Genomic DNA, 15607 nt, shown 5'->3' on the forward strand with positions numbered 1-15607 from the left:
TTGGTTTCGGTTCCGCCAGCGCGGTCGCCTGCTCCGAACACCTGGAGGAGTTTCACGTCTCACCCCCCGTGTGGGTGAGTGACCGTGGGGTTTCTCCCTGCGGGGTAAACCTCTGCCGGGTGTCCAGGAGACACGGATAACTAATTCACAACGGGGAGAAGAGGAATAAAAGGTGCGAGCCTTATGGTTTTAAAGGCGTCTTTTCTTTTTTTTTTAAATATGTTTTGAAAGGAAAGGAGAACTTGCCATTTTTTGATAAGCTTGGGGTTCGTGTTTCTAAGACAGAAAATAGTACAGCATCTTAATATTGGTTTTCCTCCAGGCCAGATCGAAACAACCTTGAAACGGCTAGCAAACGTACTATATTCACCCCCCCTTGGACCTTTTCACATTAATAGACGCCCAATGTATTTATTTGGGGCTTTTTGCCATTGATCAACACAAAACACGCTATAATGTCAAAGTGGAAACGAATGTGAGAACAGATCCTACTTAATCAGTTATAAATACAAAGCAGAAAATAAGCATTTGCATAAATATTCACCCTCCTTCACTATGACACGCCTAAGTGGGCTCTGGTGTCGCCGACAGATGTCTTTACCAGTCACATCATTTGTTGGATGGGGTCCACCAGCGCGCAGTAAGGGTGTTTCACATGCGTTCAGGATAAGTGTAACTGAACACGTCTCTGGGAGGTCCCACGGTTCATTATTACAGCTCCCAACACAAGTTACATCATGAAGACAAAGGAGCTTTCACAGTAAGTCATGGAGAGGGTTATTGAAAAGCTCCAGTCAGGGGAAGGGTATAAGAAAATTTCCAAGGCATTACATTATATCCCCCAAAGCACAATAAAGTCCATTCTAAAGAAATGTAGACAATATGGCACAACTGTGAAACAGAGTGTCCTCAAAAACTGAGTATCTGTGTGAGAAGAGCACTAGTCAGTGAGGCCATCAAGAGGCCTGTGACACTTCTAAAGGAGTTAGAGTCTTCCATGGCTGAGATGGGAGAAACTGTGCATATGACATGGGTGCCTTGTCACTGCATCAGGGCCTGGAAGAATTGTGACGTTAGAAGGAAAAATGGATGCGGAAAGTACAGAGAAATCTTGGAGGAAAACCTGCGACAGTCTGCAAGGGACACTGGACCGACCCAAAACATACGGCCGAGGCCAAGCTTTGGAGTGGCTTGGAAAGTCAAAGCCCGGACCCCAATCCAGTCAAGCATCCGTGGCAGGAGTTGAAAAATTCCTGTTCATCAACTTTTTCCCATCCAACCTGAGGGAGTCTGAGCAATTTTGCAAAGTAGAGTGGGCAAAAACTGCGGTGTCCCAGTGTGCCGATAAACTGAAGCAAGCAGACCCATTACCGTGATTTCTGCCAAGCATGCCTCTCCCACATACTGATAAAAAGGGGGTGAATACTGTACAGTATGTGATCAGTTATTTTCTTTTTTAAATATTGATCATTAATTTAGGAGGATTTGTAGAATTTCGTTTTCCCTTTGACATTACAGAGTGTTTTCTCTCGATCAGTGGCGAAAGCTCCCGGTTAAATATATTATGATTCTTTATTGTAACACAATAAAAATACAGTGAAGTTCATGGGGGAGGTGAAAAGTTTTAATTCCCTCTTTCTCACCAGCTTCAGTCTGCAGAAACGGGGTTGAGAGATGTCAAGGAATGTGTTGTCTCTCTAGAATGGCTGCCGAGCCGGAACGCGTTTTCCAGATCTCTGGAATCCGAAACGCAGAGACGAAGAGGAGTTTGCTGAAGTGCATTTCCAGTCTGGGCGGGATATACGCTGGTGGATCGGTGAGTTGGGGTTTGTGTCCAGTCCTGCTCCCGGAGTGCTGGTGTCTCTGCAGCACTTCCAGTTCTCCTTGAATGACCAGCTGGGGGGGATCAGCTGAGACAGTAATCAGCTGTCAAGGGAAAGGGAACGACCGTCCAACCCACATTCCCACATTCCCAGCGGGACCAGCACCCTGAAGTCAGGGAATGACGAGCTCAGTTAGGTCTTTCAGAGAAGAAGGAGTGATGGCTGTCGGTGATCGACATTCTGCACCTCTGATTAAGCACTTGGTCGTGTTTAACAAGCGGCTGATCGGCAGTGGGTCTTCTAAAACAGTTCTGTTCTGCGCGGTTGAGAAAGGTGCAGTGCCCTGTTGGCTCAGCTTTAGGAAGCATGCGTCCACTCTCTTTACACCACACCTGGAGCAGAGGGCAGCGGATCTCGAGGAAACCCCCTTCATTAAAATGCTCGTCCGTCAATATGATTTTCGCGTGTGACAAACTTTTTTGCTTTCGGGTCTTTGATTCTGGCCAGCTTCATTGAGTTGAATTTTAATCTAAAATGATGGAAGGCTACGCTGTACCTATCACTCAGTTGATTAGAATAATAGCAGCTGAAGGTTAGATCTGATAGCTGACCTAATTTGTTCTGATATTGCAATGTATTTTTGACTTTTTAATTTTATCCTCGCCCTCAATTGCCTCTTTTTATAGTCATTGCACCTTCTTTGCAGTGATTGTAATCCCCTGAGCTGAAACTACATTATAAAGTTCTTGACCTTTTTTTCCCTTCCTACGAACGTGAGAAAAAGGTTACAGATGAGAGGAGACCATGTTGCTTATCTGGTTGTTAGTGGCCTAATGATGCGAGAATCCTTTAAGGTTTTTATTGAAAGCCCCTGGCGAGCCAGAGTCCGTGGCTCTGCTGTCGGCTCCATTTACCCTGATCTTTCTGGACAGGCTCGGATCTAATTCGCCAGGCAGGTCTTCCAGAAGTAGGAAAAAACAACCTCCGCCGGGTTTATTTCCACTCTGCTTCACAAACCTGTCCTTGTGGTGTCTGTCGACCGATTTCCTCGCTCTTTCTCCTCGAGTGGCGTCTGCGGAGTTCTAGATATCCTTTTTTAGCAGCAGCAGCAGCAGCCCTTTTGTTTTCTTGACGTCATTTTGACGGGCGTCTCAGGGCAACAGGGGGTCGAGAGGGCAGGAGCGAGCCTTCCCCAAGAGGCGGAGGCAGAAACACAGCCGATGCTTCAGAATCCTCAACGGCAGAAATCCAAAGAGGGGTCAGAAATGTTTGCCTTCATCTCCTCAGCCTCTCAAGCCATGTGAAGTGGCTTGAGCTGGTTCCCGGGATGCCAGTCTTGCCCTTGTTGGCAGCTGTTTGAGTCTTTCTCTTGCTGCCGTCACAACTTGGTCATCAGTCCCATCAGGAGTGACGGGCCAAGGGTGTTCCCGACCGGCTTTGACATGTGGCCGACAGCGAGCAGACATGAGTCCCCCGATCGGGTTGAGATGGGCTGGTAAGACCAGGGTCCAGGCTGGCAGGATCCATGCGTGTGTCAGGCCCGTTCAGCGTTGATAAGTGACTGGATCCTTCCGAAGGTGATGACCTCAGACGGGCTTTAAGACCCAAACCCTGGGTTCTGGTGCTGGTGCAGCCAGCACTCGTATGCCCATCCTGTCTATCGTAAGGTGGTGTAGCTTTATGTGGGTGTGGCAGGATGGCCCCCCAGGCGACTTCGCCCCGTGCTGGAGGGGGCAGATAGAGGGGCACACTCTTCCCAGAAGCCATTTATGCTGGTGCATCTACGGTTCTGGGTGTGGAGCTCTCAAAATGCTCCTCGTGTTGACCACGTCGAAAACTACTCGTCTGGCGGGGGAACGCGAATAGATTGGGATACCAGTGCTGCTGTCACTGGGTTTTGTACTGGCGGCTTCAGGAAACAGCGACTCTTTAAAAACTTCTTACCAAGCTGTCCTTTCTCATGTTAATGCTCATGGCCTCATCACAGATTTTACCAAGCTTATACTGACGCATTAGAAATCCTCATGCTTTGTAACTGTGGCTGCCGCTCCCCTTGATAGAGCAGGTCTTCCTGGCAGCTGGAACTGAGGAATGACGCATGTGTCTGTGTGTGAGGACAGTGGATACGCAACCTTCTTTCTGCATTGTAAATCAGAGGGACTTTTTTTTTTTTATTTACTTTTGAGGCGATCCTCCGTGATCGGCACTCTTCAGCAGCTTCATGTGTGCAAAAGGTTTAATTGTGTAATTGTGCCATTGTATCTCGGCAGGCTTACAGTGAGCGAACCACACACCTCATCGCGAGGAACGTCAGCCCCAGTGAGAAGTTCCTCGCGGCTTGCGCTGCAGGTAGGTCCAGCGGGGGGCAGAACAAGAGACCCCCCCCCCCGTGTGACATCTGTGCTCCGCCCCCTCTCTGCACTCTGGGCCTGGATCTGATCCGAACTTTCAGTACCAAGAAACAAGGAGTCGTGGGGGTTGGGGCAGAAGCTGTTCACAGGTGGCGTCTCCTCGTTCAGAAAGGGCTCAAGAGCCTTTAGTCTCGGATCCGACTCGCTGCTCAGGGTCAAAGGGGTCAAGTTCTTGGCTGTAGGCGAGCTGTGGATGCTTAGGCACGTTGAGAGAGCCTTTGAGCCGTGTTTCCTTGGGGGTACGGAAAGCTCGATGCGGTCGAGACCGCGTTTCTGAATTCGCCCCCCCAGTGGGGTCCTGAGCTCGAGGGCCTGTCGTTGTGAAGTGTGTGGGTGTGAAATGTGCTCGGGAGGGAGGGAGGCGTTCTGGTTTTCTGCTGGAAATGGGCTGGGGGCTTGAGCAGGTGGTCGCACCGCTCAGCGGTTGTTTCCTGTCGCCTGTGCGCGTGGGGTGCCCCTGGAGTGTTTGTAACCAGGGCGTCTCCTTGATGTCCTTCCTTGGGCCCAATCTGCCAGTTTGCGTTTCTGCCCGCCGGCTGGCAGGAGTGGGGTTTTCTGGGCCCGGACGCCCGACGGCCTCTCGGCCAGGCCGGCAGGGCTGCTGAGTTTGCGTGCGTGCTTGTGTTTTTTTCCCCGCCGGCAGGTATCTGGGTCCTGCGCCCCGAGTACGTGACGGAGAGCGCGAGAGCCGGCCGCTGGCTGGCCGAGGAGCCCCGCGAGTGGGGGAGCCCCGCGCGGCGCTGGCGGGGGCAGGCCGGGGCGTTCCGCGGCTGGAGGGTTGCGCTGCTGCTGGGCGACGCCGGCAAGAGGAAGGTGTTCGAACGGTGAGGCTCTTTCGGGGGTGGGGGCGATTGCCTGCCCTGCGCAGTGTGGGGGCCGAGCTGGTGGGCGGGGCGCGAGTGCCTGGTTCAGAGCGTGGGCAAACTGGGGGGGACAGGGGTGCACCCTGGTCTGGTTGTGCATGATGAGACCAGTGCGGCGTGGGCACTTTGATGAGGGGCGGCTTGGGGACAGTACCCTTTTTTTTTTTAATAGCGCTGGGAGTTTTATTTTTTATTATCGGCTGGTAGCGCAGAGGAGGGGCGACTCATTTTACTGTCTGCGCGGAGGTCAAGTGTTGCTCTACGACTCGCGTTTCCCTTTGAAAGACAGACGGATCGACGTCCTGCTGGTGCTGCTCTTGTTGCAGGATTCTGAAAGCCGGGAAGGCCACGGTCTATCACTGCCCGCCTTCCACCCAGGAATTTACACATGTTCTGGTGAAAAACATGAGACAGGAGACACCACCCTGCGGGGCTCCCTGCTACTCGCTGAACTACATTGCTCAACATTTATTTGAGGTACGTAGCCGTGAGGGTGAAGGTTAAAACAGACAAGTAGTTATTATACATAGATAACGAGCTTCCAAGTAGATCATGTACTTGTGCACAGTTAGCTGTTTCTTTTTTTTTTACATTATATGTGTCGTTGTGCGTTATTTGTTTGGCAGTTGAGAAAATAAGGGTGTTCAATGTGCTTCAATTTTAATCTCGGGCAGCCTTTGATATCCGATTGTGTCTCCGTCCCCTCCTGTTGGACTGCTGTTTTGAAACATCTTAATGACTGTGGGAGAGAGTGGGAATCGGGTTGAAACATAACTTGTCAATAGGTGTCTTAACACCCAAGGGGGTATAGTTATATGAAAGTCAGTCTGGTAGAAGTAGAATTTTTGTTTTGCTGGTTTGTCATAGAATATTTTAAAACCATATATAATATGTACATCAGCACCTATAATTTACAGTCACTTCTTAATGACAGCTATTTATTAACCAAAAGTTAAGGCTGTAACAAAGCCTATGAGTTCATACTTTATGAAACTGGCTGTCTGTGTTTATTATTATGACTATTATTGGGCTGATGGGTGTCTCCCCTGGGACCTGAGCCCCCAGCGTGCACTCCAGATCCCTGCTGCTCTGGGAGGTGTGGGCCCTCAGGTGCAGAGGGTGTGAGAGTGTGAGAGAGTCACGCCCTCTGTTCTGCTGCAGGAAACGGAGAGCCCCAGGGCAATGCCACCGCCTCTTTCACCCGACACTCAGCAGAGGCTTTTCTCCGAACTGGAGCTGAAGCTGAAGGAGCACGTCCTGGCACTCGAGGTGAGAGCGTGCTGGAAGGCTGGCTGGGTGCCGCCGAAATCCCTGCCATCAAGAAACACGAGACACTAAGCAGACCCTGGCACCAGACACCCACTGCTCCACATGTAACTCCAGACTCCTTCTCTTTTCCCCTCTCCCAACCGGAACTCAGGATGGGTTCGCGCGTGTCAGTCTCTGCTGTGGGTGATCCCTCGCAGGCAGATTCACCTGGTGTGATCTACTTTGCAAGATGGCTTTCGCGTAGATGCTGCAGCCACTGTATAAAGTAGTGGCAGCCGTTTTAAAATGAAGGACAGAACAGAAAAATCCACAAATCTGCAGATGGCACACATTGCTGTTTTGCCCAGAAGGAGATTGACGGGCATCGGAAGGTTACTTTTCCCCGATCGCCGACGTGAAACGGGGGTGCAAAACAGTGGACCACCAGGGCCAGTCTACAGTTCGGCACACATATCTTCTTTCGTGCCTCCAAATGTAGGAAAGGCCTGGCTGCAATGTTGTATGATGTATTTTCCCCCTTTAAAATAATTACTAGCCCTTAACATCTGATTTTCTTTTTTTTTTAGGTTTTGCAAGCAAAATGTGCGTCTGTTGACTTCCAAAACTGCTACTCCACGGCGGACTGCAATCTTCAGGTGAGGTTCTTTATTGGAGTCCTGGCAAACAGTTCCTTAACTATGGTCGGATTAATGAGGTAATCGTTTTAAAGGTCTCATCTTTACCCAGAAAGAAAAGGTCGATTGCCTGACCTTCTGTGTCTGGTTGGGTTCTTACCACCGTGCACGATGCCGCTGGCCCAACCAGTGGGTCAGAGTTCGATCGCTAACGAGCGTGAGATGCACGAGCAGCGTGTGGAGGAAGGAGTCTGCCCCGCGGCGGCGAATGAGTTTGTCGCCGTCTGTGACACCTCAGCCTCCAGGAGTTTTTTGTCGACCTGACACTGATCCTCCCGTTGCAGAAGAGAAGAGCAGATTTCAGTAATGCCAGCACCCTGACAGAAAGCGGGCTCTTCACGGAAGCTCTGGAGGAGATCCGGTGGACGCTGGGTCCTGGAGTCCTGCCTCCCGTGGGCCTGATGCACGTCTTCATGAGCCACGCTCTGCAGGCAGAGTATTGGAAACAAGCAAACCTAATCTTGAAACGGGTGGAAGAGTGTGACAAGTTCCTATACGCTTGAATGGGTTATGCACTGAACCGGGCTTCTTAAGATGAAGCAGTACTCTTCGCTTACCCATCAAGACCTGCATAGTATTTGAAATAGTATTTGTCCTACGAACACAAATCCAGCGTAGTGCTTAATGATTGTGTTTAATGCACAGGAAATCAGAAGGCCTTCAGACAACACAACCTTCTTTTTTCCGGAAACGCGGTATAAATTGTAAGCCCCAGTGTTTTTCGGCAGCGCGGATTCACGGAAATACTCTACATCCGTAGAAATTAAAAGGAGATTAAAACATAAATCCTAACGCATGCATTGCAGATACCGAAACATGAATTTCAGCCAGCTAAAATAACTGGGAAAATAAAACAGGATTGAGGCATGCTCAATGCCGTGCTATTTAAAAAAAAAAGACAGATTTATTTTGACTGTAATAATACTGTATTACAGTCTTTTAATGATGTGTTTCTCTTCCTGTGCATATCATTCATTTGCTTATCTAATGTCTGTGTTCCACTGCCATTCATTCATACAGCCCCTCGAAGCACCTGAATCATCAGTGCTCACACCGACTTTCCCAGGTGTTTGCATGGGTCTGCAGTGCAGGTCAGCTGGCAGCTGGAGTGTTTCAGTGGTGCAGAGGGGCGGGCAGGGCTCTGGAGCCGTCTGTGCAAGACAGTGGGTTCAGATCCTGGATGGGGCTGTGCTCATGCAGAGCAGAGCTTGGTGCATCGCCCAGATTGCTTCCATAAAAGTGCCCAGCTGTTTAGATGTCTCGGTGTTTTGAATAACATCCGCAGCCTATTATTATTAAAGATAAAAGAGCAAAAGTACCCTTAGAAAAAAATGAAAGAACATTTTAATTATTATTTTAATACCTTAATAATACACATAAGTATTAAACAGCTTAATATTTTTTCTTATGCGGTAGTGTGGCATTGTAGGCATAAAAGTGTTTTTTTCAACTGAAACCAATACAGAACAGTTATAAGGAGTAAGAACTTTTTAAAAAGTTCTTACTTTCAAAAAAACTATTTACCAATGAGAGGAGGCCGTTCGGCCCACCTGCCTGTTAGGTAGATAGTAGCCTTATTGGACCTTTAAGTCCACGGGTCTCCTGTCCTGGGTGTGAAACGCACTTCTGAGTCGTTTCCACTTGTGCCCCCTGGTTCGAGTTTCCAGGTTCGTCCTGAAGAAGAGCGCTGGGCTGAGTGTGTCAGTGCCTCTGAGGACTGAGGACGCTTGTATCGGGCCCCCTCGCTGCCTTCTCCTTTCAAGACTGAAAAGATATAGTTCTTTCAGGCCGTCAGTGTAGAAAATCCCCTTAAGCCGTAAGACTGAGGCCCATAGCCCTGCGAACCCGGTTGCTGTTCTTGAGCCTGATGCTTTGGAGGAATCTGAGTGCGTTGGTAGTCTATGAGCTGCCACACTGAGCCGCGAAGAATTGTACGTCCGTGCTTCTGTGATCGGTATGATTGCAACTAGGAATGCATCTGTCTTTGTAGAAGGTGGGAAACTGGTTTCGTTCTTTCGAAAAATATTGTGCCTGTCGGTCACAAAGTTAGTCCGATGCTCTGATGGCATGCAATAGATTTGCATACAGTGTATCTGTAGATAGGCTTCATACTGTATATAAGCACTTGCATAAAAGTTTTTTCTTTCAGCATTATTTTAAAGTATAGAAAGTAACATTTGACTTTTTGGAGAAGGGGCAGTTATTTGTTTAAACATTGATGTATTGACTGTGTTAAGGATCAGGGTTTATGTTGTTTTAGTACCTACCATCCTGTCAAGGTTTATCGTCAGATATTTCAGAAATTTATCTCTCATCAGAGCGGCTGTCTTTTACACCCAAAGACATTTGCAAAACGTACGAACACTTTAACACTACATGACATAACTGACATCTATCCCTGCGTGGTCATGTCACACCATTCCATCAGGGATACACAGTGCTTCACCAGGGCCCTGGAAGTTACTCCGCCTGTTAGTAAAGGTGTCAGTAAAGTTACTCAGACTTCTAAGCTGGTACCAAGGTCTCTTAAAGCAGAATCCAGTGGCAGTTGGGAACTCTTTACATATTACTCCCTGGTACCTGTTGAGTTGTTTTTTTAATATCTGCAGTTGTAAAATACACAGATTAGTTATTTGGGAATGTATACAGTCATTTCTGTTCTCAGGTAGTTTGTCTTAAGATATTTTTTTTCTTCCTTTCATTTTAGTTTCATTGAAGATTGATTGCATTTCAAAAGCAGTCACTGGCTGTTCAGACCCTTGCCGTATGTAGATACTCACTCTAATCTGTTTCCTGTGAAATCTAATAAAGATAGGATTCCAGATTAGTGGAAACTACCAGTTCAGCACAATCCGCGAGACTGAATTAACAACGAGTCGATAGCCACGTGTTCTCCACGCCGGATGTTTAAAAGGGGCGTTCGGTGCCGAGATACTAAATCCCACCTCTCCTCACTCGCTGTGTTCTCCAGGACGCTGAAAGCCCGCTGTTCGTGATCACGTTTCTGAACACGCTGCACGACGTGTTCCGCAATAACCCTCCCTGGGGGTGGCCCTCCCGAGTCGGGTACTTCCTGAGCCTCCTGCAGTGTCCCGAGTGCAAGGAGGGGCCTTGGGCCTTTCTGGAGGCGTCTGCCAGGTGAGCAGGGCTGTTCCACGCCGGCGGAGCGCTGCCTCTTCCTCTCCGTCGTCGGGCTGTGATGCAAGCAGCTCCTTGTTCACCGTGCTTTAGTGCCGGGGGACGAAGCAAAAGACTTCCAAAGAAGCCAGAGGAAAAGGCTGTGAAGAAAAGCAGGTGTTCTAATAGTAGGGGGGGGTCTGATCGAGCCAAGAGGCGTGTAGGGTAGAGTTGAATGTGTAGACGTGGTCGGTGCAGACACCAGCTCCCTCGGGCTGGCGTGAACCGCGTGGGGGTGGAGAGCTGAGCCGGAAGCTGACTCCCTGTGCTTCCTCCGGCCAGGCGGCTCGTGTCCGGCGGTCCCTGCTGCCACCTCTGCCCTGAGCCCGTCAGCCCAGAGCAGGAGAAGTTCCACGCCCATCTCCTGGCCTTCCTTCTCGATCTCTACAGGTTTGATCTCCACTCCTTAAACACCAGGTAAGCCCGACACTCTGTGACTTACTTTGTCCGCTGCCTCTTCTGTTTTAAAGAATAATTTTGGGATTAGCACTTGGAACGCTTTTCTCCCTCTTTGTGCAGCCTAGACATAGCCTTTCTTCACCCCTATGGCCACTGTGTGTAGCTCTGCTGGTGCGTTCTGGGTAAGGCTGGACGTTTCATTGTCCCGTTGTAAAGGCATGGCAGTGACGGCAGGACACTTCCGGTTTATTTCCGCCTTTCCCAGAGAACCCGGAGGAGGTATGTCTTCGGTTCTGGTCCACACCTTTTGGAACGTGTGGGAGAAGTCGACCCTGGCAACGAAGCCTCTGCAGCAGCTGGCAAAACTGCTAGTTGAAGCCACCCAGTGGCTTCTTGCATCGAAAGAGGTACGTCATCCCCCGGGCTTTCCCCTTCTCTGTGTTTATTCTTGAAAGGGGGTAAAAGCGATTCCTCTGGGGTGCTTGTTGTCATCGGTCAGTTCACCTAAACTGACAAGACCTGCTCCTTGCGCAGATCTGGAGATAAAACGCGTGAGTCTGTGTGTGTCGCCGGTGAGTTGCTGCTACGTACACTGAGTGAACGAGACAGTTCAGCAGTGGTGCCCTGAACCAATGGACAATGGCAAAGGGGTTTTAGTTGCAGGAACACAAACCTGTACAGTAACTGCTTCTACAAACTCAAGCCGTGCAAAGGAGCCCTTTCTCTCTCTCTCTCTCTCTCTGCTCTGTCTTGATCCTCCAATCGACTCCTGGGATTGTGAGCGCGTGGCAGGGCCGCAACAGAAGTCCCCCACACCCCCTCGGTCCCCTTGGGATTCGGAGGGGTTTTGTGTGGGTTCAGTTCGAGGCTGGGCCCGTGGTGATGTGTGGATGGGGTGTGGGAGTGGGCACGGGGACCTGGGTGAGGTTATGGGGCGCACCTGTACAGGCTGAGGTCAGAGGGGTGTGGTGTGAATGGAAGTAGTATTGGTGATGTGTTGTGCAAGGTGCCCTATAAAATAATTAATAAAGCCCCTGAGGCCCTGAAAATGTTTTTCTATTGGGTATTCCTTCCATCTGGTATTAGTGCAGTGTTTCCTTTCATGGTGCAGCTATAGGGGGATTGATTTTTGCTTCCCCTGTGAAACGAAGCCACTGTGGATTTGTGCAGTGTTTGTTGTATCTTTGCTTTGCTTAGCCATGGTTCTGCATTAACCTGTGCCATTAAACCACAGTAAACTGCAGTAGTGGGTTTCCAGTTATAGGGGTGCAGCTCAACAGGGCCCCTCACCTTCTAAGCAGGAATTGAAACATGGAAATCTGACGCAGCTTTCTTTCAGGTTTCGAGGCCGGACGTGGTGTCCACACTGCACGAGATCTTTGGAGTGGCCGTGGAGTTCTGGCGACAGGACAACAGCAGGCTGAACAGAGATCTGGCGGAGAAAGGCATGAAGGACTTTGCAGATTATCTTTCCATTTTATGGCAAGGTACAGACAAGTTCGGGGAATACTGTGTTTGCCTTCTCCATCCTCCTTGAGACTCCGGGCTTGAAAGAAAACAAACGAGTGCTTTTGTCTCTCTCCCACTCATGCTTGGCGTTCGGAAGACTCAAGCCCTGAGGTTCTAGTGGAGCTGGTCACCAGCCTGCAGTCCCCCTGGCTGAAGATGTTCGTCGCTGATGCCATTTACAGACACCTCTGCTCAAAGAGCTGCATCGCTGTGGGGCCAGAGCCACTTTCTCTCCATAAAATTGTGAGTTTTTGTCGGAATATATAGTACTAGCGCTATAGTGCGTCTGCTGAAATCAGGATTACTGATTTAACCAGAATGAGTACTGAAATTGATTTCAGTGTTAATTTCTGTTTCAAGGAGCAGTGAACTGGTAAGAAATAATTTTTATGTTCTTGTTGTTTTTGTGGTCTTTATTTCTGGTAGAAGAAACTTCATAGCGGAGTTATTTGCACTGTTGAATGTTAAATCTGTTTTGAGGTTTCAGACAATCACAGCTTTCACCTCCACCTGCTGTGAGAAACTGTTTTTCTTGACAGGTCAGAAAAGTCTACAGACACTTTTATCATGCTTTTAATACCAGATATCAGTAGAATGAATGTGAGAAATAATACCAGAAACTCCCACTGTGCGCCCTGTGTCCACACCCCCTCCCACTGTGCGCCCTGTGTCCACACCCCCTCCCACTGTGCGCCCTGTGACCACACCCCCTCCCACTGTGCGCCCTGTGACCACACCCCCTCCCACTGGGTGCCCTGTGACCACACCCCCTCCCACTGGGTGCCCTGTGACCACACCCCCTCCCACTGGGTGCCCTGTGTCCACACCCCCTCCCACTGGGTGCCCTGTGTCCACACCCCCCTCCCACTGTGTGCCCTGTGACCACACCCCCTCCCACTGGGTGCCCTGTGTCCACACCCCCTCCCACTGGGTGCCCTGTGACCACACCCCCCTCCCACTGGGTGCCCTGTGTCCACACCCCCTCCCACTGTGTGCCCTGTGACCACACCCCCTCCCACTGTGTGCCCTGTGACCACACCCCCTCCCACTGGGTGACCTGTCCAGGCAGAAAACTCGCATCAGTCCCACATGAGTTGGAGCTGCTCACTCACTGCAGTCGCAGCCCCAGCTCTGACAGGCAGCAGGCCAAGGTGGGCCCCTGCAGGCTGGAGTCATCATCTGCATCCCTGTACTCAGGGAAACAGGATACCAAGTGAAAGGTCTGCCACATGCACTGGATTTATATGCTAGGCCTATAGTGAGCTGTCTTGTGGCCCTCCACGATACTCCTCCCTCACCTTGCTGCAGTGTTTTTAATTAATATAGGCTCCCGCCAAGCTTGAATCAAGCTTTACAAACAAATTAGACCTGGTGGACAATTGATTTTAATCCCTTGCGACTCCTGAAGCTCAAGCGTTTTCTTCTTCCTGAAGGCTAATTTCAATTTTAAATAAAATGTCCTGTCAAGGTTAGGCACGGGGAAAACAGTAAATAAAGAAACCCAGCTAAGTGACTCATTTCTGAAGTTTTTTTTTTTTTTTACCCCGTATAAAAATACATCCGTAGGAGAAGTTTTTGAAGGTCAGCTCTGCGTGAAAAGTCACCTGTGATCAGAAGGAGCTACTTTGTAAAGCTGTATAACGAATGTCTGTGCTGTATGGGTCCACCCTGGCCAGCCGGGGCTGTCCAGACACGTGAGTGGCAGGTGCAGGCTGCTGTCCTGTGCACAAGGCATGAAAACGCTCCTCAAGCCTCTCTGTGAGACTGGAGACTCACAGAGCTGTGGCCTGTCCCTTTGGTTTAAATTTGATTGCTGACAGTATAGCAAAACGTCAAGAGTGAAGTGTTTTGTTTTTTTTTTTGCATCTAGTGACTTACAGTATGTGTAAATTTATTAAATGAGTTGCATTTTGCAGTATTTTTTGTGTGTTAGGATAGGATGATGAATAGCAATTTTTGAACAACACTGCTTTTGTGCTCCCAGAGCATACATTTTATGCTCCCAGAGAATAAAAAAATAAAGATTACCACTCCGTTTAAATAAGCTGTAGCTGTACCGTTTAAATGTAATAATCACCTTAAAGATGGCTTTCTCCCTTGACTGGTACCTGTCAGAATATGAAAGATCGGATCAAACAGCTGTGTCTAGTTCACCCGGGTCCTCCTGCAGCTTGCAGACCTGGTGCTACAGTGAGCTTTGCAACAGACTCAGGCTCCTGGTACCACTGTATTATAACATCGTGCTTCAGTGTACAGCCTGTAGCGTAAGATCTGAGCATTACAGCGGGAACCTTTTGCTAACTTGTACTGACTGACTTGGACGTAATCAAAAGTGTTAATACTGTGGGGCTTCCTGAGGAATTCGCGTTGCAAAAGTTCAGATTCTTCTCCATCTGCCCCCCCCCCCCCCCCACACACACTTTATTTAATGTTAGAAAAATAACAAAAAAAGGGCTCTCCCGAGAGCATCCCTTTAACCTGGGAACCGCTGAGAGAAGCCCAGCTGATCCATGTTCACGCAGCGGACATGACAGGCAGCGGACTGGTTCGCATCAATTATAGATCAGTGTGGTCTCCAGTCGGATGGCCTGGGAAAATGTGTTTGACAGGCCCCGGTGCTGAGCGAAGCGAGGGGAGGCGCTGAGGTCCGGCCCGCTTTCCGCGAGTGGGCTTGCTCCCCGGGAGACTCCTGAAGGCTCTGCTCCGCGGCCTCACAACCACTTTACACAGCGCGTGTTCTCGCTTCCCTGTCAGGTGTCCCCGTATTTAACGGCCCTGGGGAGGCTGGCCTGTTCCGGGCCGGGCCCGGGAGGGGCCCCGGAGGGGGCGAAGATGGAGCGGTGGCCTGGGATTGAACCTCCTCGCACCCCGCGCAGCGCCGCGCCGCCCCACCGACCGTGAGTGACGCCTTTCGGCTGCCCCTGGCCCGACCCCGGAGCGGCACCAACGGATCGATAACCCCGCTGGCACCCCCGCACGCGGGAGGGAGGCAGGGAGGTCAGAGCCGCGCGGCGCCGCCTGCCTGTGCTCAAAAGGCAGGAGGTGTCGGCAGCAGCCCGCACCTCGTCTTGTCCTGCGGCTGCTGTCTCCGCTCTGTGGAACTTTTTCTGCTTTTGCAGAAAGGAGGGTGGAGGCCCGTGGGCGAGGCTGCCCCCGTGCCGTGCGTGCCTGCAGTTTTCTGCCTCTCTCCTTAGTTTTGGGTGCAATACGTGTGTACAAACAATACGGCCTGCTCTCAGTGTTGGTTGGCCACGGTTTAATGGCCGGTCCTCCGTTTTCTTGCTTTCCTCGTGGACAGAAGGTAAGGTTTTCAGGGCTGCGAGTCCCAGGCGTAGCCTCGTCTCTTTGCGCCCTGTCCCGCAGAATGAGTGTGCTGACGAGCTCAAGCTTTTCTGCTGTTTCCCACAGGGAGCAAACAGGCTTTCGGCCGACTGACTTGGTCAACTGCCGTGCCTACTTTTATTTTAAGACACCAGATTTGC

At 50.2% G+C, this 15607-nt stretch overlaps 1 protein-coding gene across 5 annotated transcripts in view; it reads left to right on the forward strand.

Moving 5' to 3' along the window:
* Positions 1-15607, forward strand: part of slf1 (SMC5-SMC6 complex localization factor 1) — a 59614-nt gene that overhangs the window by 487 nt on the left and 43520 nt on the right. For 2 of the 5 annotated variants that reach the window (XR_011189126.1, XM_069187523.1), the window contains exons 2-14: positions 1647-1816; positions 4094-4172; positions 4878-5058; positions 5424-5574; positions 6259-6366; positions 6933-7001; positions 7325-7471; positions 10012-10178; positions 10500-10634; positions 10882-11023; positions 11956-12103; positions 12223-12368; positions 14880-15022. Coding sequence is in view for 4 of the 5 variants with exons in the window: in XM_069187523.1 (XP_069043624.1) it covers positions 1647-1816; positions 4094-4172; positions 4878-5058; positions 5424-5574; positions 6259-6366; positions 6933-7001; positions 7325-7471; positions 10012-10178; positions 10500-10634; positions 10882-11023; positions 11956-12103; positions 12223-12368; positions 14880-15022 (1786 nt within the window). In the remaining variant the exon portion in view is untranslated. Of the gene's footprint in view, positions 1-19; positions 173-1646; positions 1817-4093; positions 4173-4877; positions 5059-5423; positions 5575-6258; positions 6367-6932; positions 7002-7324; positions 7472-10011; positions 10179-10499; positions 10635-10881; positions 11024-11955; positions 12104-12222; positions 12369-14879; positions 15023-15607 lie in introns of all 5 variants that reach the window. The other 3 variants (XM_069187524.1, XM_069187525.1, XM_069187526.1) reach the window with 3 other exon arrangements.

This window comes from Lepisosteus oculatus, chromosome 3 (genome assembly GCF_040954835.1).
Source record: "Lepisosteus oculatus isolate fLepOcu1 chromosome 3, fLepOcu1.hap2, whole genome shotgun sequence".
NCBI classification, from domain to species: Eukaryota; Metazoa; Chordata; class Actinopteri; order Semionotiformes; family Lepisosteidae; genus Lepisosteus; species Lepisosteus oculatus.